Source organism: Heterodontus francisci, chromosome 18, assembly GCF_036365525.1.
Source record: "Heterodontus francisci isolate sHetFra1 chromosome 18, sHetFra1.hap1, whole genome shotgun sequence".
Taxonomy (NCBI): domain Eukaryota; kingdom Metazoa; phylum Chordata; class Chondrichthyes; order Heterodontiformes; family Heterodontidae; genus Heterodontus; species Heterodontus francisci.
In genome coordinates this window covers 15,698,661-15,724,318 of record NC_090388.1, presented here as the reverse complement: position 1 = coordinate 15,724,318, position 25,658 = coordinate 15,698,661, and the positions used below count along the sequence as shown (strand labels likewise).

Below are 25,658 nucleotides of genomic sequence, written 5' to 3'. Positions count from 1 at the left end.
CCATCTCCCCCCAGCACCCCCATCTCCCCCCTCCCCCCATCTCCCCCCAGCACCCCCATCTCCCCCCCTCCCCCCAGCACCACCATCTCCCCCCCCCCCCCGGCACCCCTACCTCCCCTATCTCCCCCATTCCCCCCCCCGGCACCCCTATCTCCCCCATTCCCCCCCCGGCACCCCTATCTCCCCCATTCCTCCCCCGGCACCCCTATCTCCCCCATTCCCCCCTCCCGGCACCCTATCTCCCCCATTCCCCCCCCCCCCCCCCGGCACCCCTATCTCCCCCATTTCCCCCCCCCCCCCGGGCACCCCTATCTCCCCCATTCTACCCCCCCCCCGGCACCCCTACCTCCCCTATCTCCCCCATTCCCCCCCCCCCCGGCACCCCTATCTCCCCCATTCCCCCCCCCCCCCGGCACCCCTATCTCCCCCATTCCCCCCCCCGGCACCCCTATCTCCCCCATTCCCCCCCCCCCCCGGCACCCCTATCTCCCCCATTCCCCCCCCCCCCGGCACCCCTATCTCCCCCATTCCCCCCCCCCCCGGCACCCCTATCTCCCCCATTCCCCCCCCCCCCCGGCACCCCTATCTCTATCTCCCACCCCCCCCCCCCCGGCACCCCCGTCTCTATCCCCCCCGGCACCCCCGTCTCTATCCCCCCCCCCCCCCCGGCACCCCCGTCTCTATCCCCCCCCGGCACCCCCGTCTCTATACCCCCCCCCCCCCCCCCCGGCACCCCCGTCTCTATCCCCCCCCGGCACCCCCGTCTCTATCCCCCCCCGGCACCCCCGTCTCTATCCCCCCCCGGCACCCCCGTCTCTATCCCCCCCCCCGGCACCCCCGTCTCTATCCCCCCCCCCGGCACCCCCGTCTCTATCCCCCCCCCCGGCACCCCCGTCTCTATCCCCCCCCCCGGCACCCCCGTCTCTATCCCCCCCCCCGGCACCCCCGTCTCTATCCCCCCCGGCACCCCCGTCTCTATCCCCCCGTCTTCCCCCCCCAACCCCCCCGATTTATCCCGTCACCCCCAGCACCCAATCTCCCTCTACCCCGGTCCCCCCGGTACTTTCCATTTATATATTTTACCCTACTTATTCTGCAGGTTCTGGACTGTCTTTAATCCCATTGCCCCTGCTACTTTAGTATAATCAACAAATGAGACAAATTTGCAATGAGTTTTTGAACCCAAGTCTTTGATTTAAATTTAGCAGAAAGGGCGGCGCAGTGGTTAGCACCGCAGCCTCACAGCTCCAGTGACCCGGGTTCAATTCTGGGTATTCAATTCAATTCTGCCTTTGGGGAGTTTGCCAGTTCTCCCTGTGACCGCGTGGGTTTTCGCCGGGTGCTCCGGTTTCCTCCCACAGCCAAAGACTTGCAGGTTGATAGGTAAATTAGCCATTATAAATTGCCCCTAGTATAGGTGGGTGGTAGGGGAATATAGGGACAGGTGGGGATGTGGTAGGAATATGGGATTAGTGTAGGATTGGTATAAATGGGTGGTTGTTGGTCGGCACAGACTCAGTGGGCCGAAGGGCCTGTTTCAGTGCTGTATCTCTAAATAAATAAAAGCCCTTTTTCCCCATATGCGCTCAATTTCATCTGTATTTTCCGTTTTTATTTAATATTTCTACTCCATTTTGTCTTTAACTTGTAAACTTTCTTACTTTCGTCATATCTTTGAAAGCAGGGCGTTATTCGGTAACATTTGTCTGTCAAAGAAATGGGTTCAGTGCCTCTTTTTTGAGATGAAAGGATATAATCTTTCAGTTAGTGTTGAGATTGGCAGGAAATTTAAGTTATTTTCAGTTTAGATGTAGATGGGAAATGGAGCAATTCTGCTTATTGCGTCCATAATCCTGATCAGTCTGAAGCAAACCAAGCCAAGTTTATCTCCGCTCATAACTTCTGGAAATCCATATTAGAGCTATCAAACTGTTTAAAGAACTGTCAACTTCTGACTCCTTGCCCCAGCCATTTTTTTCTGGTTTCTTGTCAGATCTGTGTGTAATGTCAGTCAATTCTCCTCGCCATCACTCCTGTCTTTCCCAAAGAGCTAACCTCCTTTGGCTCACCTTTCTGCTTCCCAAATCTCAATGAAATTTGATAAAGAGTGTTCTCCCAAATGTTGGGAAGGGTTTTTTTTTTTGCACACTTTGTTATACAGTTGCTGGAGATGAGTGAACGGAGGGATGCAGTATTGTTTATATACTTCAGGAAATAGTACAGGCTGTGCTTCAACAGGTAGAACTTTTAGCATCTTGAATGAGATTAGTTAAATTGCTTCTAGCATTGCATTAGACATTTGCCACCTGCACTCTGCAAGGGCAATGCTTGCTTTTGGAAGATTGGCTTACTTGACACAAAGTTAATTCTGGAGACTTGCTCTTTGCTCACTTGATGGCAGCAGCTGGAGGTTGCGTTTGGCTTCCGCATTTCTGGTTTATAGAGTACTTATAATGGGAGACTTCAATTATCCTAATATAGACTGCAATGGTAATGTAAAGGGTAGAGAGGGGCAAGAGTTTCTGAAGTCTGTTCAGGAGAATTTTCTAGATCAGTATGTTTCCAGTACAACAAGGAAGGTGATATTGCTGGACTTGGTTCTCGGGAATGAGGTGGGTCAAGTGGATCAAGTGTTAGTAGGGGAACATTTAGGGAACAGTGACCATAGTATCATAAGGTTTAGGTTAGCAATGGAAAAAGACGAGGAGCAATCCAGAGTTTCTTTTGGGCCTCCTTATCTCGAGAGACAATGGATACGCGCCTGGAGGTGGTCAGTGGTTTGTGAAGCAGCGCCTGGAGTGGCTATAAAGGCCAATTCTGGAGTGACAGGCTCTTCCACAGGTGCTGCAGAGAAATTTGTTTGTTGGGGCTGTTGCACAGTTGGCTCTCCCCTTGCGCCTCTGTCTTTTTTCCTGCCAACTACTAAGTCTCTTCGACTCGCCACAATTTAGCCCTGTCTTTATGGCTGCCCGCCAGCTCTGGCGAATGCTGGCAACTGACTCCCACGACTTGTGATCAATGTCACACGATTTCATGTCGCGTTTGCAGACGTCTTTATAACGGAGACATGGACGGCCGGTGGGTCTGATACCAGTGGCGAGCTCGCTGTACAATGTGTCTTTGGGGATCCTGCCATCTTCCATGCGGCTCACATGGCCAAGCCATCTCAAGCGCCGCTGACTCAGTAGTGTGTATAAGCTGGGGGTGTTGGCCGCTTCAAGGACTTCTGTGTTGGAGATATAGTCCTGCCACCTGATGCCAAGTATTCTCCGAAGGCAGCGAAGATGGAATGAATTGAGACGTCGCTCTTGGCTGGCATACGTTGTCCAGGCCTCGCTGCCGTAGAGCAAGGTACTGAGGACACAGGCCTGATACACTCGGACTTTTGTGTTCTGTGTCAGTGCGCCATTTTCCCACACTCTCTTGGCCAGTCTGGACATAGCAGTGGAAGCCTTACCCATGCGCTTGTTGATTTCTGCATCTAGAGACAGGTTACTGGTGATAGTTGAGCCTAGGTAGGTGAACTCTTGAACCACTTCCAGAGCGTGGTCGCCAATATTGATGGATGGAGCATTTCTGACATCCTGCCCCATGATGTTCATTTTCTTGAGGCTGATGGTTAGGCCAAATTCATTGCAGGCAGACGCAAACCTGTCGATGAGACTCTGCAGGCACTCTTCAGTGTGAGATGTTAAAGCAGCATCGTCAGCAAAGAGGAGTTCTCTGATGAGGACTTTCCGTACTTTGGACTTCGCTCTTAGACGGGCAAGGTTGAACAACCTGCCCCCTGATCTTGTGTGGAGGAAAATTCCTTCTTCAGAGGATTTGAACGCATGTGAAAGCAGCAGGGAGAAGAAAATCCCAAAAAGTGTGGGTGCGAGAACACAGCCCTGTTTCACACCACTCAGGATAGGAAAGGGCTCTGATGAGGAGCCACCATGTTGAATTGTGCCTTTCATATTGTCATGGAATGAGGTGATGATACTTAGTAGCTTTGGTGGACATCCGATCTTTTCTAGTAGTCTGAAGAGACCACGTCTGCTGACGAGGTCAAAGGCTTTGGTGAGATCAATGAAAGCAATGTAGAGGGGCATCTGTTGTTCACGGCATTTCTCCTGTATCTGACGAAGGGAGAACAGCATGTCAATAGTCGATCTCTCTGCACGAAAGCCACACTGTGCCTCAGTAATGTTAATTAATTGGGGGAGGGACAACTTCAGTGGGGTGAGAAAGGATTGGCCCAGGTAAATTGACATCAAAGTTTGGGAGGCATAACTGTAACTGAACAATGGGCTGCCTTAAAGAGGAGCTAGTTCGGGTACAGTTGAGGTACATTCCCACTAGGGGGAAAGATGGGGCAAACAAAGCCAGAGCTCCCTGGATGATAAAAGATAGTGAGATGAAGCAGAAAAAGGGTGCGTAGAACAGATGTCGGGTTGATAATACAAGTAAGAACCAAGCTGAATATAGAAAGTTCAGAGAGGAACTGAGAAGCAAAGAGAGAGTGAGAAGAGACTGGCAGATAGCCTAAAAGGGAATCCAGAAGTCATCTATGGGATATAAATAGTAAAAAGGTGGTAAAAGGAGTGGGGTAATCAGGGGCCAAAAAGGGGATTTATGCATGGGTGAGGTACTAAATGAGTACTTTGCATCTTCACCAAGGAAGAAGATCCTGCCAAAGTCATAGTGAAAGAAGAAGTAGTTGAGACAATGGTTGGGTTAAAAATTGATAAAGAGGCGGTATTAGAAAGGCTAGCCGTACTTAAATTCGATAATTCACCAGGAACGGATCAGATGCATCCGAGGATACTGAGGGAAGTAGGGGTGGAAGTTGCAGAAGCTCTGCTTATGATCTTTCAATCCTCCTTAGAAATGGGGTGGTGACAGAGGATTGCAGAATTGCAAATGTTATACCTTTTGTTCAAAGAAGGATGTAAGGATAAGACCAGCAACTACAGTCCAGTCAGTTTAACCTCAGTGGTGGGAAGGCTTTTAGAAAGGATAATCTGGGACAAAATTAACAGTCACTTGGACAACTGTGGGTTAAGTAAAGAAAGCCAGCACGGATTTGTTAAGGGCAAATTGTGTTTATCTAATTCGGTTGAGTTTTTCGATGAGGTAACAAAGAGGGTTGATGTGAATATGGACTTCCAAAAGGTGTTTGATAAAGTACCACATAACAGGCTTGTCAGCAAGTTAAAGCCCATGGAATAAAAGGGAAGGTGACAGGAAACAGAGAGTACTGGTGAATAGTTGTTTTTCGGACTGGAAGAAAGTGGGGTTCCCCAGGAATTGGTATTAGACCACTGCTTTTTTAAAATTCTACGTTAATGACCTAGACTAGGATATGCAGGGCACAATTTTAAAATTTGCGGATGACACAAAACTTGGAAATATCGTGAACTGTGAGGAGGATAGTGATAGTCTTAAAGAGGACATAGGCTGGTGGAATGGGCGGACACATGGCAGATTAAATTTAATGCAGAGAAGTGTGAAGTGATGCATTTTGGGAAGGAAAATGAGAGGCAATATAAAATAAAGGATGCAATTCTAAAGGGGGTTCAGGAGCAGAGGACCTGGGGGTATGTGTGCACAAATGGTTGAAGGTGACAGGCAGGTTGAGAAAGTGGTTAATAAGGCATACGGGATCCTGGACTTTATAAATAGAAGCTTCGACTACAAAAGCAAGGAAGTGATGGTGAACTTTTATAAAACACTGGTTCGCCCTCAACTGGAGTATTGTGTCCAATTCTGGGCACCACACATTTAGGAATGATGTGAAGGCATTGGAGAGGGTGCAGAGAAGCTGGGGCTGTTTAGAGAAAAGGTTGAGAGAAGATTTAATAGAGGTGTTAATCTAATCTAATCATAATCTAATCTGTTCAAAATCATGAGAGGTCTGCACAGAGTAGATAGAGAGAAATTGCTCCCATTGGCAGAAGGGACCAAAGGTGATGTGAGAAAAAAAATGTTTATGCAGCGAGTGGTTAGGATCTGGAAGGCACTTACTGAGAGTGTGGTGGAGGCAGATTCAATTGTGGCTTGTAAAAGGATATTGGAAAATTAAATAGAAACATAGAAAATAGGAGCAGGAGCAGGCCATTTGGCCCTTCGAGCCTGCTCCGCTATTCATTATAATCATGGCTGATCATCCAACTCAGTAACCTTTAGACCCAAGAGCTATATCTAACTCCTTCTTGAAAACATACAATGTTTTGGCCTCAACTGCGTTCTGTGGTAGCGATTTCCACAGGCTCACCACTCTCTGGGTGAAGAAGTTTCTCCTCATCTCAGTCCTGAAAGGTTTACCCCATATCCTTAGACTATGACCCCTGGTTCTGGACCCCCCCCGCCATCGGGAACATCCTTCCTGCATCTACCCTGTCAAGTCCTGTTAGAATTCTATAGGTTTCAATGAGATCCCCCCTCACTCTTCTGAACTCCAGCAAATATAATCCTAACCGACTCAATCTCTCCTCATACGTCAGTCCCGCCATCCCAGGAATCAGTCTGGTAAACCTTCGCTGCACTCCCTCTATAGCAAGATCATCCTTCCTCAGATAAGGAGACCAAAACTGCACACACTATTCCAGGTGTGGCCTCACCAAGGCCCTGTATAATTGCAGCAAGACATCCCTGCTCCTGTACTTGAATCCTTTCGCTATGAAGGCCAATATACCATTTGCCTTTTTTACTGCCTGTTGCACCTGCATGCTTACCTTCAGTGACTGGTGTACGAGAACACCCAGGTCTCGTTGCATATTCCCCTCTCTCAGTTTATAGCCGTTCAGATAATAATCTGCCTTCCTTTTTTTGCCACCGAAGTGGATAACCTCACATTTATCCACATTATACTGCATCTGCCATGCATTAGCCCACTCACTCAACTTGTCCAAATCACCCTGAAGCCTCTCTGCATCCTCCTCACAACTCACCCTCCCACCTAGTTTTGTGTCATCTGCAAATTTGGAGATATTGCATTTAGTTCCCTCATTTAAATCATTAATATATATTGTGAATAGCTGGGGTCCTAGCACCGATCCCTGCGGTACCCCACTAGTCACTGCCTGTCATTCGGAAAAAGACCCATTTATCCCTACTCTTTGTTTCCTGTCTGCCAACCAATTTTCTATCCATCGCAATACACTACCCACAAACTCATTTTCAGACCATAAGGTAATAAGTTTCGTGCAGCTTGAACACTGACTCAATAGTTGGTGTCTTGCAAATCTCCTCAGTAATTTGCTGAATTAGTAACCCAATGACCATCATAATAATCATTCACTGTAAAAAAAAAACACAGCAGTGCAACAGTTGGGACCTAAAAAGCTTTGCAGGATTTCTGCCACTATTAGTGCCTAATTGCTTAAAAAAATAAGCAAATTACTTTACACATCTTAACAGTATATTGGAAAACAGTCACATCCAGTAAGTTGGCCCAATGCAGGGTCAGTGAGGTTTAGCAAGAGAAAGCAAAAATAATAGGTGTTAAGTCATTATGGAAAACAAAAACAAGCAAAAAGATTGTTTTTGAAAAAAAGTACCGTCTGTACAGAGACAGATTGTGCTATTAAACTCAACTACAGATTAATAAAGATTTCAACTAAATAATGGTGCTGTTGAAATAAAATATCTTAATGCAATCGGCAAATGTAAAGAATCTTCAATAATATTTTTTCCTGCTTTAATTTTATGTGAAGAGAAAAGATTTATAGGGCTATGGGGGAAAAGGCAGGGGAGTGGGACTAGCTGAAGACTCTTGAAGAGAGCTGGAATGGAGGTGATGGGCCAAATGGCTTCCTTTTCTGCTGTTCCCATTCTATTATTTGGATGAGAAAATTGGGCCAGGTTCTTTCTCCAATTCGCTATTGAATATCGCTTGCTGGAAGTATAAGCAGGTGGTGAAAACAGGACTGGGCTTAGTTCTGATGCTCCCTTATGGTCAATAAGTCCACTAAGAACACAAGGAATAGGAGCAGGAGTAAACCATATGGCCCATTGAGCCTGCTCCGCCATTTAATAAGATCATGGCTGATCTTAGGGTTCAATTCCACTTTCCCACCCCCTCGCCATACCCCTTGATTCCGAGACACCAAAAATCTCTCCCAGCCTTAAATGTATTCAACAATTGAGCATCCAAAACCTTCTGGGGTAGAGAATTCCAAAGATTCACTGTCCTTTGAGTGAAGTAATTTCTCCTCATCTCAGTCCTAAACAATCGGCCCCTTATCCTCTGACTGTGCCCCTATGTTTTATATTTCCCGATCAGCGGAAATAATCTCTGATTATTTAATTATCTCTGAGTCTACCCTATTCAGCCCCTTTAGAATCTTCTATGTTTCAATGATATCACTTCTCATTCTTCTAAACTCCAGAGAATATAGGCCCAATTTACTTAGTCTCTCATAACAGGACAACCCCCTCATCCCAGGGACCAATCTAGTGAACCTTTGCTGCACTGCCTCCAGTGCAAGTATATCCTTTCTTAAATATGGAGGCCAAAACTGCACACAGTATTCCAGATTTGGTCTCACCAAAACACTGTACAATTGTAGCAATACTTCCTTATTCCTGTACTCCAATCCCCTTGCAATAAAGGCCAACATGCCATTTGTCTTCCTAATTGCTTGTTATTTGTTTAGAGATACAGCACTGAAACAGGCCCTTCGACCAACAACCACCCATTTATACTAACCCTACAGTAATCCCATATTCCCTATCACCTACCTACACTAGGGGCAATTTACAACGGCTAATTTACCTATCAACCTGCAAGTCTTTGGCTGTGGGAGGAAACCGGAGCACCCAGCGAAAACCCGCGCGGTCACAGGGAGAACTTGCAAACTCCGCACAGGCAGTACCTAGAATTGAATCTGGGTCCCTGGAGCTGTGAGGCTGCAGTGCTAACAACTGTGCCGCCCCCTGCCTGTTAACATTCTGTATTCCTTGTACAAGCACACCCAAGTCTCTTTGCACTTCGACACTTACAAGTTGCACACCTTTTAAAAAATATTCTGCTTTTCTATTCTTACAACTAAAGTGCATAACTTTACACTTCCTTACATTTACTCCATTTGCCATCTTGTTGCCCACTCACTTAACCTGTCTCTATCTCTTTGCAGCCTCTCTACATCCTCCCCACAGCTTACCTTTCCACCTTTTGTATAATCAGCAAACCTAGATATATAACTGGATAGCCAATTGGACAAGACACTGGAAGGCTATCTGCAGCTGTGGAACCCAATCCCAGCTAGGAAAGGGGAGAGGAAAAATATTTGCAAAAGAATTAATTTTTAAAAATCTTAGAGGGGCACTATATGATAAATGTGGACATTTTTCTTGTACAAAATCTTCCATTGTTTTGAGAACAGATATTGTGGTGGTGGTACTCCATATGCACTTCTGAGTTTTTCAACAAAAAAGTTCTTGTTTTTCTGAGGTGTTGCAATAGAAATCCTTTTGTTTAAACTGTGTTAAATTTGGATTTACAGACAGTACACTTCCATGGCAGAAGGTTGAAGAACAAAGGGATTTGCAACAGCCAGAACAAGATAGTGAGTGGAATCCATGGGAAGAGGATGAGAAAATGGAGAATGCTTTACGGCATACAGCTCAGCTACAGGGATTTCAGAAACAAATTTTACAAAACCGATCCAGACAGAAGAAGGTGCAGATCTGGGGCAAAGCTGCAATTGGTAAATCCTCTTTGGAAATATTTACATATTCTATAATGTCACATCAATGCTATATTGCATATTGATGCTATAGTGTATATTTCAAATAATTGCAAATGCTGAGAGAATGTATTTTGCAGTAATAGTTTTTCATTTTTCACGTGTACATTTGCTGTGTTCGGACTGCTTTGTGAATAAGTTGCCAAAACATATCTCTCTCCCTTCAGGAAGGAAGTCTTCTTTGTCTTCCACAATAAATTGAAATGAGATCTTTGTTCTGTGTTGTATTGCACTTTCTGAGCTGATCACTTTCTTTATTATTATTTAGTTTCTCTGGCTGAGCATATGTGCAGGCGACTTGCTTTCATACCTCTGCATCTTCGCGTAATGTTCTCCATCCATCTGTTCCCACTTCTCTCCCCTCTTTTCCCATCTTTAAGCATGCTATAGGAGATGCATGAAAGAGACCTGAGATAAGTCACTTATTTATGTAACTTCCTTATTGCAAGAATAAGTTTGGGGAGGAAGCACATTATGTTGTAGAATTGCTGGAAATGAAGTGCCAGTTGCAGCCTCCAGCTGCTGCCAGCAAGTGAGCAAAAAGCAAGTCTCCAGAGTTAACTTCGGATCAATAAGTAGCCCAATCCTACAAAAGTAAACATTGCCCTTGCAGAGCGCAGGTGACAGATGTCTCTCGCATTAATGCAACGCTAGAGGCAATTTAATTAATCTCACTCTAAGTCAGAGCCTGAGGTATTTCCTGAAATATTTAAGCAATATTGCTCCTTCTGTTCATTTCATCTTCTTACTTAGTCTTTAGCTTCTGGGCTGTCTTTGATCCTATTGCACCGCCCCCCCCCCCCCCCCCCCCAGCCACTCCAGTTTAGTATTATCAACAAATGAGACTAATTTGCAGTGAGTTTTTGAACCCAAGTCGTTGATTTACATTAGAGAGACAACAGAAAGCCTTTTATCCCATTTACTCTGTATTTCATCTGTATTTTCTGCTTTTATTTAATATTTCTATATGAACTACAGAGCACAAACAGTAGAATGTAAGTCTGAGGAAGTTGCGACCAAACCTGTTGTGCTTTGGTCAGACTGCGCCACAAGAAATAAGAGCAGGAATAGATCATATAGCCCCTTGAGCCTTCTCCACCATACAAAAAGATTACGGCAGATCTACCTGAATTCCACTTTCCCATCCTATCTCCATATCCCTTGATTCCCTTAGAGCCCAAAGATCTAACGAATGTAGCCTTGAATATACTCAACGACTGAGCATCCACAGTCCTCTGGAGTAGAGAATTCCAAAGCTTCACAATCCTCTGAGTGAGTCCAAAATGGCCAGCGCCTTAACCTGAATCTATGACCTCAAGTTCAAGACTCTCCACCCAGGGAAACAGCCCCTCAGCATCTACCCTGTCAAGCCCTCTAAGAGATTTATACGTTTCAATGGGATCACCTCTCATTCTGTTAAACTCCAGAGAATCCATTCTACAGCAACTTTAGTATTGTATCCAGTTCTGGTCATCTGTACACCAGGGATACATTCATGAATAGGAGGGAGACGAAGAAAAGTTGTAAGACTGATCGCAAGCGTCAGGGAGTGGGGATGTGGGTCTTGGAGGGCAGCAATGCTTCTGAGCGGGGAAGGAGATGGGAGAAGGGTGCAGGTTGGGGTGTGCGGGTAGGATAGTCTGGTGTCTGCTGGGGGACTGGGGTCAGGTAGTTTCCTCCCCACCTCTTCCTGCCTGTTGAAATCTCTGGTTCGAGCATTTGCTAATTACATGTCTCAAATCAGGGATGCGCTGTATGGGAAACCTCCACCCCCATTGCACATATTATCAGGCTGTGGGAGTGTGCATAGAGCAGTATATTTCTAATTCTTTGTGTATGTGTGTTTGAAAATATATCAGAGTTTCCCCTGATGGCTCTGCAATGTTATCTCGAGTTGCTAAGCTATGCTGACCTGAAGGGTCGCTGGTCAGATTCCCAGTCCGCATTGAGTGAACTGACATTGGGCTGGAACAGCAATGGAGAAGGTGACCAAACAGGTGGATGAGGGTAAAGCAGTGGATGTGGTGTATATGGATTTCAGTAAGGCGTTTGATAAGGTTCCCCACGGTAGGCTATTGCAGAAAATATGGAAGTATGGGGTTGAAGGTGATTTAGAGCTTTGGATCAGAAATTGGCTAGCTGAAAGAAGACAGAGGGTGGTGGTTGATGGCAAATGTTCATCCTGGAGTTTAGTTACTAGTGGTGTACCGCAAGGATCTGTTTTGGGGCCACTGCTGTTTGTCATTTTTATAAATGACCTGGAAGAGGGTGTAGAAGGGTGGGTTAGTAAATTTGCGGATGACACGAAGGTCGGTGGATAGTGCCGAAGGATGTTGTAGGGTACAGAGGGACATAGATAGGCTGCAGAGCTGGGCTGAGAGATGGCAAATGGAGTTTAATGCGGAAAAGTGTGAGGTGATTCACTTTGGAAGGAGTAACAGGAATGCAGAGTACTGGGCTAATGGGAAGATTCTTGGTAGTGTAGATGAACAGAGAGATCTTGGTGTCCAGGTACATAAATCCCTGAAAGTTGCTACCCAGGTTAATAGAGCTGTTAAGAAGGCATATGGTGTGTTAGCTTTTATTAGTAGGGGGATCGAGTTTCGGAGCCACGAGGTCATGCTGCAGCTGTACAAAACTCTGGTGAGACCGCACCTGGAGTATTGCGTGCAGTTCTGGTCACTGCATTATAGGAAGGATGTGGAAGCTTTGGAAAGGGTGCAGAGGAGATTTACTAGGATGTTGCCTGGTATGGAGGGAAGGTCTTAGGAGGAAAGGCTGAGGGACTTGAGGTTGTTTTCGTTGGAGAGAAGGAGGAGGAGAGGTGACTTAATAGAGACATATAAGATAATCAGAGGGTTAGATAGGGTGGATAGTGAGAGTCTTTTTCCTCGGATGGTGATGGCAAACACGAAGGGACATAGATTTAAGTTGAGGGGTGATAGATATAGGACAGATGTCAGAGGTAGTTTCTTTACTCAGAGAGTAGTAGGGGCGTGGAACGCCCTGCCTGCAACAGTAGTAGACTCGCCAACTTTAAGGGCATTTAAGTGGTCATTGGATAGACATATGGATGAAAATGGAATAGTGTAGGTCAGATGGTTTCACAGGTCGGCGCAACATCGAGGGCCGAAGGGCCTGTACTGCGCTGTAATGTTCTAATTCTAATTCTATAGTTCGCCTTAGGACTCCTGGTCAAATTCAGCTTCTGAGCACTTACCAGTGAGCCTTGTTGGAAGTGCGGGCAGAGGGCATTCAGGTGAGGATAGATTTGGGCTCAGCGGTGATGCTCTGCTGTGCTTCTGAAGTCTTCAATTTGAGTCATAGTCATTTATGGCACAGAAGGAGGCCATTCAGCCCATCGAGGCCATGCCAGCTCTCCACAGAGCAATCCAGTTAGTCCCACTCCCCTGCTCAATCCCTGTGGCCCTACAAGTTTGTTTCTTTCAAGTGGCCATCCAATTTCCTTTTGAAATAATTGTCTCCGCTGCCACCACCCTAGTGGGCAGCGTGTTTCAGGTCATTGCCAACTGCTGCATAAAAAAGTTCTTCCTCACATTCCCCTGCATCTCTTGCCCAATATCTTCAATCTGTGTCCCCTAGTCCTTATACCATGAGTAATGAAAACAGTTTTTCCTTGTCTCTTTTAACTATGCCTGTCATAGTCTTGAACACCTCTGTTAAATCTCTCCTCAATTTCCTTTGCTGTAAGGAGAGCAGTCGAGCTTTCCAACCTAACCTTGTAACTAAAATCTCCCATCCCTGAAACCATTCTGGTAAATCTCTTCTGTACCCACTGAAGGACCCTTGCGTCCTGACAAAGCTGAAAGCCGACAAAGGAATAATGATCAATTAGGCAAGGAACCAGAAGCTAGCCAGTATCCACAGGATGTACCCAAGCAGAAGAGTGCATCTTCTGAATACAAGTAAAGAATTGTCAAGAAAAGCAAAACCTATTTTGAAGGATGCTGAGTTGCACAGTACATTAAAATGATTTATACACTGTTTCCTGGATTCTGATCAAGAAGCCTCTTGTATTGCTCCGAAGCCGGAAGGGATTCTCAATCCAGTTCTTGGTGGGTATGACTCCTCTGCATTAACCTGTTTTTATCACCTTTCAAAATCACCACAACAAGTACTTAGAGGACTGTTGAACATTTGCACATGATGTTGATGGACTCCTTTTGTCAGAGTATGTACCTTGGAGAATGGGATAATGTAGGGTCCTATAAGATTTTACAAACATTAATAAATGACTTTTGTGTCCACAGAAATAATACCTTTTTAAAAAAAGACCTGTACTGATACTATTGCATAATGACTGTTTTTCAGTTCTACAGATCTAAACCCTTCCTCTTTAAAATAGGACTTTACCTCTGGCAGCATATTCTTGGTGGCCAGCTTACACCAAGTGATGTGACAGCTCACTGGCGAGAAGGGGAACTAAAGGCTGGCAATTTACATTTTAGGTAAAGTTTATTTTATGTGCACTGCATCTTGTTCTGTGTAACCGAGTGAGTTTTACTCAGCAAATTTGTAGATATGATTAGATTAGAGATGCAACACTGAAACAGGCCCTTCGGCCCACCGAGTCTGTGCCGAACATCAATCACCCATTTATACTAATCCTACACTAATTCCATATTCCTACCAAACATCCCCACCTGTCCCTATATTTCCCTACCACCTACCTATACTAGTGACAATTTATAATGGCCAATTTACCTATCAACCTGCAAGTCTTTTGGCTTGTGGGAGGAAACCGGAGCACCCGGAGAAAACCCACACAGACACAGGGAGAACTTGCAAACTCCACACAGGCAGTACCCAGAATCGAACCCGGGTCCCTGGAGCTGTGAGGCTGCGGTGCTAACCACTGCGCCACTATGATCAGGGGCTAACTTTCTCTGTGTATTGTAAATCTTGTTTAACGTCTAAATCTATGCCATACCAAAATGAACAGTTAGTAGTTGGACACAAGCACATTTGTTCTTTGTTCTGATGTTGTATTGAGTAAAACCCAGTACTTTGATTTTATGGGGAAATGAATAGAACGCAGGGAGAAATGAGCAGTAGGCTAGTATCCAAATATTTTTAAAAATCAATAAAGAAAGCAGCAGTGCCAGAGGACTGGTGAACAGCAAATGTAATTCCTATCATCAAAAAGGGAGATGGAACTAAACCAGGGAAGTATAGTCCAGTTATCATAACATCAGTGGCAGGAAAGATACAATCATCTTCGCTAAAAGATCAGATAATAAAACATCTGATTGCATTGTGTCAAAGTGCTTTATGTTAAAAGTACTTCTCTTTTTCCCCACCCTGCTTCATGATCATCAATTTCCTTAGCACGCTTCATTTCATCCATCTATTTTAAACGGTGCATAATGAGCACTGTAGCATAAAATTAAATGGATTTGGAATTACAGGATGATATTTCTATGCTCTGTATATTGTTGGGAAAAGTTGTACCTAACTTGCTATATAATAATGAAAATAGTTATTCATAATTTCATTCATTATTTGACTTGATTACTGGAATTGTTCTCAGAGCAGAGAAGGCTAAGGGGAGATTTAATAGAGGTGTTCCACATTTTGAAGAGTTTTGATAGAGTAAGTAAGGCGCAACTGTTTCAACTGGCAAGAAGGTCAGTAATCAGAGGAAACAGATTTAAGATAATTTGTAAAAGAGCCAGAGGGGAGATGAAGCGTTTTTTTTTCCGCCTGCGATTGGTTGCAAGGATGGTGGAAGCAGTTTTAATAGTAACTTTCAAAAGGGAATTGCATACTTGAAAACTGCAGGGCTATGGGGAAACAGCAGGGGAATGGGACTAATTGGATAGTTCTTTCAAAGATCCTCCCCCTGTGCTGTGTGATTCTGAGATTGATAAAAATGTTACATTGGCCCAGATTGATCATGAAACATGAATACATTTCCTAATTGTTAAATGGAAATTGTTAAATGCTGTGAACATTTTTAGGTAGCACTGAGGTTGGGATATGCAGTGTCACTTACCATATTTTATTTATCTTCAGATTCTACACTGGTCCTGCTGTGGTCCCTGGACATATCCCGCTAGATACTGAAAATCTGGTGCTTGTGCTAAATGGCAGAGAAGAAAGAAAGATCAAGTTTGCCACCCAGTGGCTACACTATGTACAGACACTGCTCCAGACACACAAGCTACAACATGTAGCTGTAGTTCTGCTTGGCAATGAAGAGTGTGATAATGACTGGATTGAACCCTACCTCAGAAAACACGGAGGATTTATTGAATTGCTTTTTCTGGTGTATGACAGCCTTTGGGTAGACAAAGAGGATGTTTACCAGTGGCCATTGGGAGTGGCAACGTAAGTGGATTTGTCAGCTTATGGTATGTTGGTCAGCTCCTGTGTGTACCTGCTTTACATTTCTTTTTACAGTTTTAAAAGCTTTGCTTTATCTACATGCTGCCCCTTGATGACATCGTCCAAAAACATATCCGGTTTCACATATATGCCGACATACCTCAGCACTACCTCTCTCAATCCGTTCACCATCTCTAATTTGTCACACTGCTTGTTCCATCCAGTACTGAATAAGTAGAAATTTCCTCCAACTAAATATGAGGAAGACAAAAGCCATTGTCTTCGGTCCTCACCGCAAACTCTATTCCCTAGCCAATGACACAATCCCTGAACCAGACCGTTTGTATCCTTGGTGTTGTATTTGACCCCGCGATGAGCTCCTGACCACTTTTTTTTTTCATTCATGGGATGTGGGCATCGCTGGCCAGGCCAGCATTTATTGCCCATCCCCAACTGCCCTTGAGAAGGTGGTGGTGAGCTGCCTTCTTGAACCGCTGCAGTCCATGTGGGGTAGGTACACCCACAGTGCTGTTAGGAAGGGAGTTCCAGGATTTTGACCCAGCGGCAGTGAAGGAACGGTGATATAGTTCCAAGTCAGGATGGTGTCTGACCTGGAGGGGAACTTGCAGGTGGTGGTGTTCCCATGTATTTGCTGCCCTTGTCCTTCTAGTTGGTAGAGGTCACAGGTTTGGAAGTTGCTGTCTAAGGAGCCTTGGCGCGTTGCTGCAGTGCATCATGTAGATGGTACACACTGCTGCCACTGTGCGTCGGTGGTGGAGGGAGTGAATGTTTGTAGATGGGGTGCCAGTCAAGCGGGCTGCTTTGTCCCGGATGGTGTCGAGCTTCTTGAGTGTTGTTGGAGCTGCACCCATCCATGCAAGTGGAGAGTATTCCATCACACTCCTGTCTGGTGCCTTGTAGATGGTGGACAGGCTTTGGGGAGTCAGGAGGTGAGTTACTCGCCACAGGGTTCCTGGCCTCTGACCTGCTCTTGTAGCCACAGTATTTATATGGCTACTCCAGTTCAGTTTCTGGTCAATAGTAGCCCCTAGGGTGTTGATAGTGGGGGATTCAGTGATGGTAGTGCCATTGAATGTCAAGGGGAGATGGCTAGATTCTCTCTTGTTTGAGTTGGTCATTGCCCGGCACTTGTGTGGCGCGAATATTACTTGCCACTTATCAGCCGAAGTCTGGATGCTGTCCAGGTCTTGCTGCATTTCTACATGGACTGCTTCAGTATCTGAGGAGTCACGAATGATGCTGAACATTGTGCAACCATCAGCGAACATCCCCACTTCTGACCTTATGATTGAAGGAAGGTCATTGATGAAGCAGCTGAAGATGGTTGGGCCTAGGACACTACCCTGAGGAACTCCTGCAGTGATGTCCTGGAGCTCAGATGATTGACTTCCAACAACCACAACCATCTTCCTTTGCGCTAGGTATGACTCCAGCCAGCGGAGGGTTTTCCCCCTGATTCCCATTGACCTCAGTTTTGCTAGGGCCCCTTGATACCATACTCAGTCAAATGCTGCCTTGATGTTAAGGGCAGTCACTCTCACCTCACCTCGAGTTCAGCTCTTTTGTCCATGTTTGAACCAAGGCTGTAATATGGTCAGGAGCTGAGTGGCCCTGGCGGAACCCAAACTGTGTGTCCTTGAGCAGGTTATTGCTAAGCAAGTACCGCTTGATGGCACTGTTGATGACACCTTCCATCATTTTACTGATGATTGAGAGTAGGCTGATGGGACGGTAATTGGCCAGGTTGGACTTGGGCTTTTTGTGTACAGGACATACCTGGGCAACTTTCCAGATTGCAGGGTAGGTGCCAGTGTTGTAGCTGTACTGGAACAGCTTGGCTCGAGGAGCTGCAGGTTCTGGAGCACAGGTCTTTAGTACAATTGCTGGAATATTGTCAGGGCCCATAGCCTTTGCAGTATCCAGTGCCTTCAGTCGTTTCTTGATATCACGCGGAATGAATTGAATTGGCTGAGGTCTAGCATCTGTAATGCTGGGGACTTCAGGAGGAGGCCGAGATGCATCGTCAACTCGGCACTTCTGGCTGAAGATTGTTGCAAATGCTTCAGCCTTATTTTTCGCACTGATGTGCTGGGCTCCTCCATCATTGAGGATGGGGATATTTGTGGAGCCACCTCCTCCAGTTAGTTGTTTAATTGTCCAGCATTCATGGCTGAATGTGGCAGGACTGGCAAGCTTAGATCTGATCCATTGGTTATGGGATCGCTTAGCTCTGTCTATCGCATGCTGCTTATGCAGTTTGGAATGCAGATAGTTCTGTGTTGTAGCTTCACCAGGTTGACACCTCATTTTGAGGTATGCCTGGTGCTGCTTCTGGCATGCCCTCCTGCACTCTTCATTGAACCAGGGTTGGTCTTGATGGTAATGGTAGAGTGGGGGATATGCTGGGCCATGAGGTTATAGATTGTGGTTGAGTACAATTCTGCTGCTGCTGATGGCCCACTGCGCCTCATGGATGCCCAGTTTTGCATTGCTAGATCTGTTCGAAATCTATCCCATTCAGCACGGTGATAGTGCCACACAACACGAAGGAGGGTATCCTCAATGTGAAGGCGGGACTTTGTCTCCACAACGACTGTGCAGTGGTCACTCCTACCAATACTGTCATGGACAGATGCATCTGCGGCAGGCAGATTGGTGAGGACGAGGTTAAGTATGTTTTCCCCTCTTGCTGGTTCCCCCACCACCTGCCGCATACCCAGTCTAGCTGATATATCCTTTAGGGCTCTGTCAGTAGTGGTGCTACCGAGCCACTCTTGGTGATGGATATTGAAATCCCCCACCCAGAGTACATTCTGTGCCCTTGCCACCCTCAGTGCTTACTCCAAGTGCTGTTCAACATGGAGGAGTACTGACTCATCAGCTGAGGGAGGGCAGTCGGTGGTAATCAGCAGGAGGTTTCCTTGTCCATTTTTGACCTGATGCCATGAGACTTCATGGGGTCCAAAGTCGAGGTTGAGGATTCCCAGGGCAACTCCCTTCCTACTGCATACCACTGTGCCGCCACCTCTGCGGGGATGGTGATGGCAGTGTCTGGGACATTGTCAGGTATGATTCCGTGAGTATGACTCTGTCAGTCTGTTGCTTGACTGGTCTGTGGGAGAGCTCTCCCAACTTTGGCACAAGCCCCCAGATGTTAGTAAGGAGGACTTGGCAGGGTCGACAGGGCTGGGTTTGCCGTTGTCGTTTCCGGTGCCTAGGTCGATGCCGGCTGGTCTGTCCGGTTTCGTTCATTTTTATTGACTTAGTAGCGGTTAGATACAACTGAGTGGCTTGCTAGGCCATTTCAGAGGGCATGTAAGAGTCGACCATATTTCCATGGGTCTGGAGTCACATGTAGGCCAGACCAGGTAAGAATAGCATGCTTTCTGAATTTTCTCTCAAACTACCTGCTGACTCACCCCGTTTTTATTTGCTTTCAAAAACCCGTCTCTCCAGCCGTCAGCTGTGTGCCTTCAGCCTCCTTTGCCTGCCCAATTCATCCTATTCCTGCTCGGTGTCCACTCTCTACCTTGTAAAGCACTCAGAGATTTACATGACTGCTTTTTTATAAATGTGTTATTTCTGCTCTGACTGTAGGAAATACATGAAAACCAGCCCAAAGTTACTGACTTTCCTATGTAATCTGTCAGATAAATTTCCCTTCTCCCCCCGTCCCTTCCCTTCGAGAAATATAAATTTGACCAGGTACAGAACATGCTCTAAATCTTCTCTTTCCAGATAATAGAATGTTTGAGTGCTTAAATTGCACTAAGCTGCAAAACTGCATTTATTTTCATTCATTTTAATGTGGATGTACCATTAAATTAACTTACACACTTATTTTGGCATTCCCATAGTTTTCAATGAGTTATCTGATGCAATATCGCATGTGTGAAATAGAATTAGCTGACTTTCTGTATCACGTGTCACATTGCAGAACCATTTCAATTCCTGGCTGCACAGCAGCTGAAGAATAAATAGAAGATCATGCAGGGCAACAATGCATTGCTGATCTCCTTTCACTGTGATCACTGGTGCAGTATCCTATAGTTAACCTTGAAGTGATGGAATACCAGTAACTGATGACTAAGATTTTGTTCATTACATCTTGCATCCGAAGAAGAGCTTCGGAGACTTAGCAAGTGATTAAATATGTAGGACTCCTTTCAAACAGTCTTATCAGAATGCCGTGCGCTCACATAGCCTGCGGATTTCATTTCGATGTTGGGTGCAGTCAAATTGTCATTTATCAGTCTTAAAATATTGCTTGACCTCTTTCTTGTATACTTGACAGCAGAGCTTCAGAAGAGATTTGATAGCTTGGAAGCAAGCTGCTTTTTGCCACAAATGGTGCAGGAGAAACAGTTGGAACTGTAGCTTGTTTTTCAAATTGTCTCCATATTAGCATTTACAAAGTATTTACAGCACAGAACAGGCCATTCTGCCCAACAGGTCCATGCCAGTATTTATGCTCCACACGAGCCTCCTCCCACCCCTCTTCTCACGCTATCAACATATTCTTTTACTTCTTTCTCTCTTGTACTTAACTTAATACTTTTTAATGCATCTATAACTATTTACCTCAAGCAATCCCTATGGTAGCAAGTTCCACATTCTAACCTCTCTCTGGGTGAGGAAGTTTCTCCTGAATTCCCTATTGGTTTTATCATTGTCTTATTTTTATGGCCCCTAATTCTGGTCTCGCCTGCAAGTACAAACATTTTTGCCACGTCTATCCTGTCAAACCCTTGCATAATCTTGAAGACCTCCTTAACATTCACTTCTGGAGAAAAGAGTCCCAGCCTGTTCAATTTGAGAGGTATAACCCTTCATTTCTGGTATCATTTTAGATATGATTAACTTGGCTGATTAAACACTATGCCAGATTATTAGGATGCTGTGTTCATACGTGTGCCATACAGAGTTTGATCTCTACCCTCTTAAATGGGAAGCTCCAAATGGAGGCTGGGCACAAGTATAGAAGCTGGAGGGCAAGTGCCCATCATTCAAGCCTCTCTTACATCTCCTATAGCCTAACTCATGCAACATTGGCAAAGGAGTAGGAGCAGGTTCCTATCTTGCTTGCCCTGTTGTTGTGAAATGTGGAGGGCACCTCAAAAGAAGGGAAACGGAATGTGACAAAGTGATACAACTACAGTGTTTTTAAAAGTAAGTTGGCATAATATTGCAAGGCCATACTTGTGTAACTTCCTCGGAACTGCCTACGGATGCTCCTCCAGAGAAACCTTGCTGGATGTGTTAAAACAGGGTAGACTCAATACAATGTGTCTTATCTCCGAGAACAGCAGGTCTTTTTCCTTTGTGCACCTCATCCTGCTTTTAAATGGCACGTTGGAACGCCAGTGAAGTGGTTGTCATTGGATCGGTGTCTCTGATTCATTTTGTAATGAGTTCCTGATGGTTCCTCCCTTCAGTATATGGTTCTTCAAAGGGTCAAGCATAATGGGAGATGGTAAGGTCCAGTGGCAACACTCCCTCCCATTCCCAGCACAGAGCCAAAGTAAAGTGAGGGGAGCATTCACTCCTGAAAATCCTGTCAGCAGACACGACTTTTTAAAAAAAACTCAAAATAGCACCGACAGCACTCCCAGCTGGAACAGATCTGGACGCCACATGCCCACCTGACTTCCAGCAGTGATCCTCTCACTTTCCAGTAGGGATCTGTCTCAGGACTCCGGTGTACTGACTACAGAGGGGAGAGCGTTCTGTTACTATCTAATCACCAGTTAAATAAAATGGATAAAATGCACCTCATGGGGGTAGGAAAAAGTGTGCTTGAATTTTAATTGGGACTGGAATTTGACCTTTAAAGGCTCTGAAAGTCCCCAGCACTCCATGACGCAGACTGCTAGGTAGGCAATTAAACACGTTACATAAATGTTATCATTTGACCTTTACAATAAACAGGAACTTTATGAATCAAAACCTTTTTTTAAAAAATCCATATGTTCAAAGGAAGATCTAATAGTTACACTGTAATTCTCATTTCAGCTACAGGAACTTCCCCATTGTGAATCTCAACAACCTGATGTTGCATTCTTCAAGGCCATACTTATGTAACTTCCTCGGAACTGTCTACAGAGGCTCCTCCAGGGAAACCTTGCTGGATGTGTTGAAACGGGCAAGACTCAATACAATGTGTCTTATCTCAATTAGAGAACAGTAGGTCTTTTTCTTTGTGTGCCTCATCCTGCTTTTAAATGGCAACCAAATAGCTACCAATCTTTTCGTAACTGTTTTTCTGATATATTCAATAACAGAGAAAATACTCCTGTGTCCCAGCAGGATTTCTGGGAAGAAGCCTGAGCCTGGGAATGTTAAGGATTCTACCAAAGGTTTTGTGTAAAGCAGCCATTAGACATAAAGAAGTTTATAGCACAGAAGCAGGCTATTTGGCCCAACCGGTCTATGCTGAGGTTGATGCTCCACATGAACCACCTCCCAACTTGCTTCATCTAATCCTATTTATATATCCTTCTATTTCTTTCTTCCTCACCTACTTATCTAACTTCCTCTTAAATGGATCTGTGCTATTTGCCTCAACCACTCCATATGGTAGCAAATGCCCCATCCTCACCGCTAAGCAAAGAAATTTCTCCTGGAATTCTTGTTGGATTTAATTAGTAACTGTCTTACATTAATGGCCCCTAGCTTGGGATTCTCCCACAAGTGAAAACATCTCTATGTCTACACTATCTCAAAGTTTTTTGATTGAAGGACCGTTCTGAAATGGATTAGTAATCATGAACCCCTCCATCTAAATTATGATACTATATTATACAATACAATACAAAAGTGATTTAATACAGGAGTATTTTAATAATAATTTTAAGAAAACAGGTAATTTACTTAGAGTAGCAATTTGAAGACTATTTCACTGATGTAGACAGTGATGAGACTAAGCTGACAAATCATAGATAAAGGATAGGTTTAAATGCACTAACATTAAGTATATGCCAACTGAACTGTTTTTAATGTGGTTAAAAGTTGCCTGTTAATGTATTACATACACAATCAGTTCACCGATCACATCCAATAAAACAGCTGTTGGCCTAATCAGTATTAACAGCAGTCTTATCCCATTTAGATGTTTAACCATTTCAAAGCTGGTTATGATTTTAATTTTTTTTTTAAACTTCCCATAAACATGCGAGTTTCCTTCCCGCCAGTTTTATTGCAGTGTACTCACTTAAACGTGACATTCTCAGGAATATTTTATAGCCCTGTGCAAACCCAGCCCAGTTTCTCAGTGTTATTTAATCATGCAAGAAAATTACATCATTGCAATAGGGTGGAAGATTTATGTAAGTCAAACTGACAGCTTTTCCACGATTACAAGAGCCAAACCAACACGAGATTAATATAAACAGAAAATGCTGCAAATAATAAGCAGGTCAGGCAGCATTATGATGACACTTGCTCACTGCATGAATCCAAATAGAATGTACCCTAGCATCACACATCAGTAGCTGGCCTCCTACCTCCCCTCCCCTCCTGCCGAAAGTTAATGTGAGAGTCAACGCCAAAAGCCATGGTAGTCGAGGTACCTATCACTGCAAAATCTTCAGAGGTGGACATATTGTCAGCTACTTGTGTGGAAATAACACTAACTACCAATAATTTACACAAAGCATGTGGCTTGTCTTTTTTTCTTCTCTTTCACCCCGCCCCCCCAACTTTGTATTTTTCTCTATCTCACCCGCTAGAGATTTGCGGAGCCCCCGGAAAGTCTCTGCGGACCCCAGTTTGAGACTTGGTGTAAAGAAAGTCATTTAAATAGGGAGGGAGCAGTGGATTATATGTGTGTTCACTAATATATTACAGTAGGAGCAAATCAGCAGCATGTATTGAGGCTGGGCGTTAACATCTATGGCAGCTGTCAAAACCTAACTTTCACCATGTATCTCCATACTGAGGCTACCAGGCAGGAAAGAAGAAAGACTTGCATTTATATAGCAATTTGCACAACCTCAGGATGACCCAAATCGGTTTACAGGCAATTAAGTACTTTTGAAGTGTAGTCACTGTTGTAATGTAGGAAAGGTGACAGCCAATTTGCGCACAGCAAGGACCCGCAAACAGCTGTGTGATCATGATCAACTAATTAGGAATTCTGGTTGAGGGATGAATGTTGGCCAGGACACCAGGGAGAAGTCTCCTGGTCTTCTTCAAAATAGTACCATGGGATCTTTTATGTCCACCTGAGACGGCATCTCATTGGAAAGACGTCACCTGTGTACTGCACTGGGAGTGTCAGCCTAGATTTTGTGCTCAAGTCTCTGGAGTGGGTCTTGAACTCACAACCTTCTGACCCGGAGGTGAGAGTGCTACCACCAAACCATAGCTGACACTGTTTGGGAAGGAGATGGGTGCACAAGACTGGTTGCAGAGGCTGGCCAGGAATGTAACAGCAGAGAGACTGTTAGACAGCAAATACTTCGAGCAGCTTGGATTGGCAAGAGCGATGCACCTTTTTTTTTAAAAAAGTACTCATCTGGCATTCACACAGACACTTTACAGCACTAAGGGTCGCTAGTTAACAGCCAGGAGAAATGTTTTTAAAATGAGCTAAGTGGATGTGGGAAGGATCAATAACTCATGATGCCTCCTTCCACCTCCTCTCCCTGCTAATGCAATGTAACTTTAAACAGAGGAGGTATAAACAATGTAAAAATACAATAAAATCCCCACAATAAATACACACACAACTCCCCTATTTTTTTGTCCTCAGTGTTACCTCCTTGAACAGCACATCGTGATATCTGACCAACAGTTCAGCCTCGATCTTTTCCTGATATTTCCTATTTGTTTTCTCCACAACGCTGGAGATGATTCATAGCTGACACACACCTTCTGATGAAAGGTCACTGATCTGAAACGTTAACTCTGCTTCTCTTTCCGCAGATGCTACCAGACCTGCTGAGTATTTCCAGCAATTTTTGTTTTTATTTCAAATTTCCAGCATCTGCAGTATTTTGCTTTTATGTCATGTTTAACTAACCTCACTGGCATGACCAACAGAGGAAATGCAGTTGATATTGGTACTTTTGCTCATTTTGTAGCAGGATCACCCCAAGCTCCACTCCCAAGATTTGACCACATAATCTAAGCTGACAATTCAATACAGTACTGAGAGTGTGCTGTCTCTTGGTGAGACATTAAACCAAAAAGAAACATGACTGCAACAAGAGTTCTCCCAGTATGCTGATCAATATCCCTCAAACAACATCACCAAAAACAGATTAACTAGTCATTTATATGTATGCTGTTTGTGGGACCTTGTGTGCAGCATGGTTGTTGGATTTACCTACATAGCACTGACTACATTTCAGAAATACTTATTTGGCTGTGAAATACTTTGGGACATCCTGAACGACAGTTCTTAACTTGGATTTTCAAAAAATTTTTGATTAGGTTCTGTACTAGCGAGTAATGATGAATGGAGTCACAGAATAGGGGGTAAAGCATACTCTTGTTAGGGTACTAAAGGAAATGAACTATGATTGGAGTGAATCAGCATCTTGATGGGAAGTT

General features: G+C 44.7%; 1 protein-coding gene across 4 annotated transcripts in view; it reads left to right on the top strand.

Annotated features, from left to right (window-relative positions):
- rxylt1 (ribitol xylosyltransferase 1) overlaps nt 1–25,658 on the top strand; it is a 41,591-nt gene that overhangs the window by 1,567 nt on the left and 14,366 nt on the right. For 2 of the 4 annotated variants that reach the window (XM_068050350.1, XM_068050346.1), the window contains exons 2-5: nt 9,492–9,695; nt 14,067–14,203; nt 15,771–16,085; nt 22,116–22,286. In XM_068050350.1, the coding sequence (XP_067906451.1) occupies nt 9,579–9,695; nt 14,067–14,203; nt 15,771–16,085; nt 22,116–22,286 (740 nt within the window). In that variant the 5' untranslated portion in view covers nt 9,492–9,578. The remainder of the gene's footprint in view (nt 1–9,491; nt 9,696–14,066; nt 14,204–15,770; nt 16,086–22,115; nt 22,287–25,658) is intronic. The other 2 variants (XM_068050348.1, XM_068050347.1) reach the window with 2 other exon arrangements.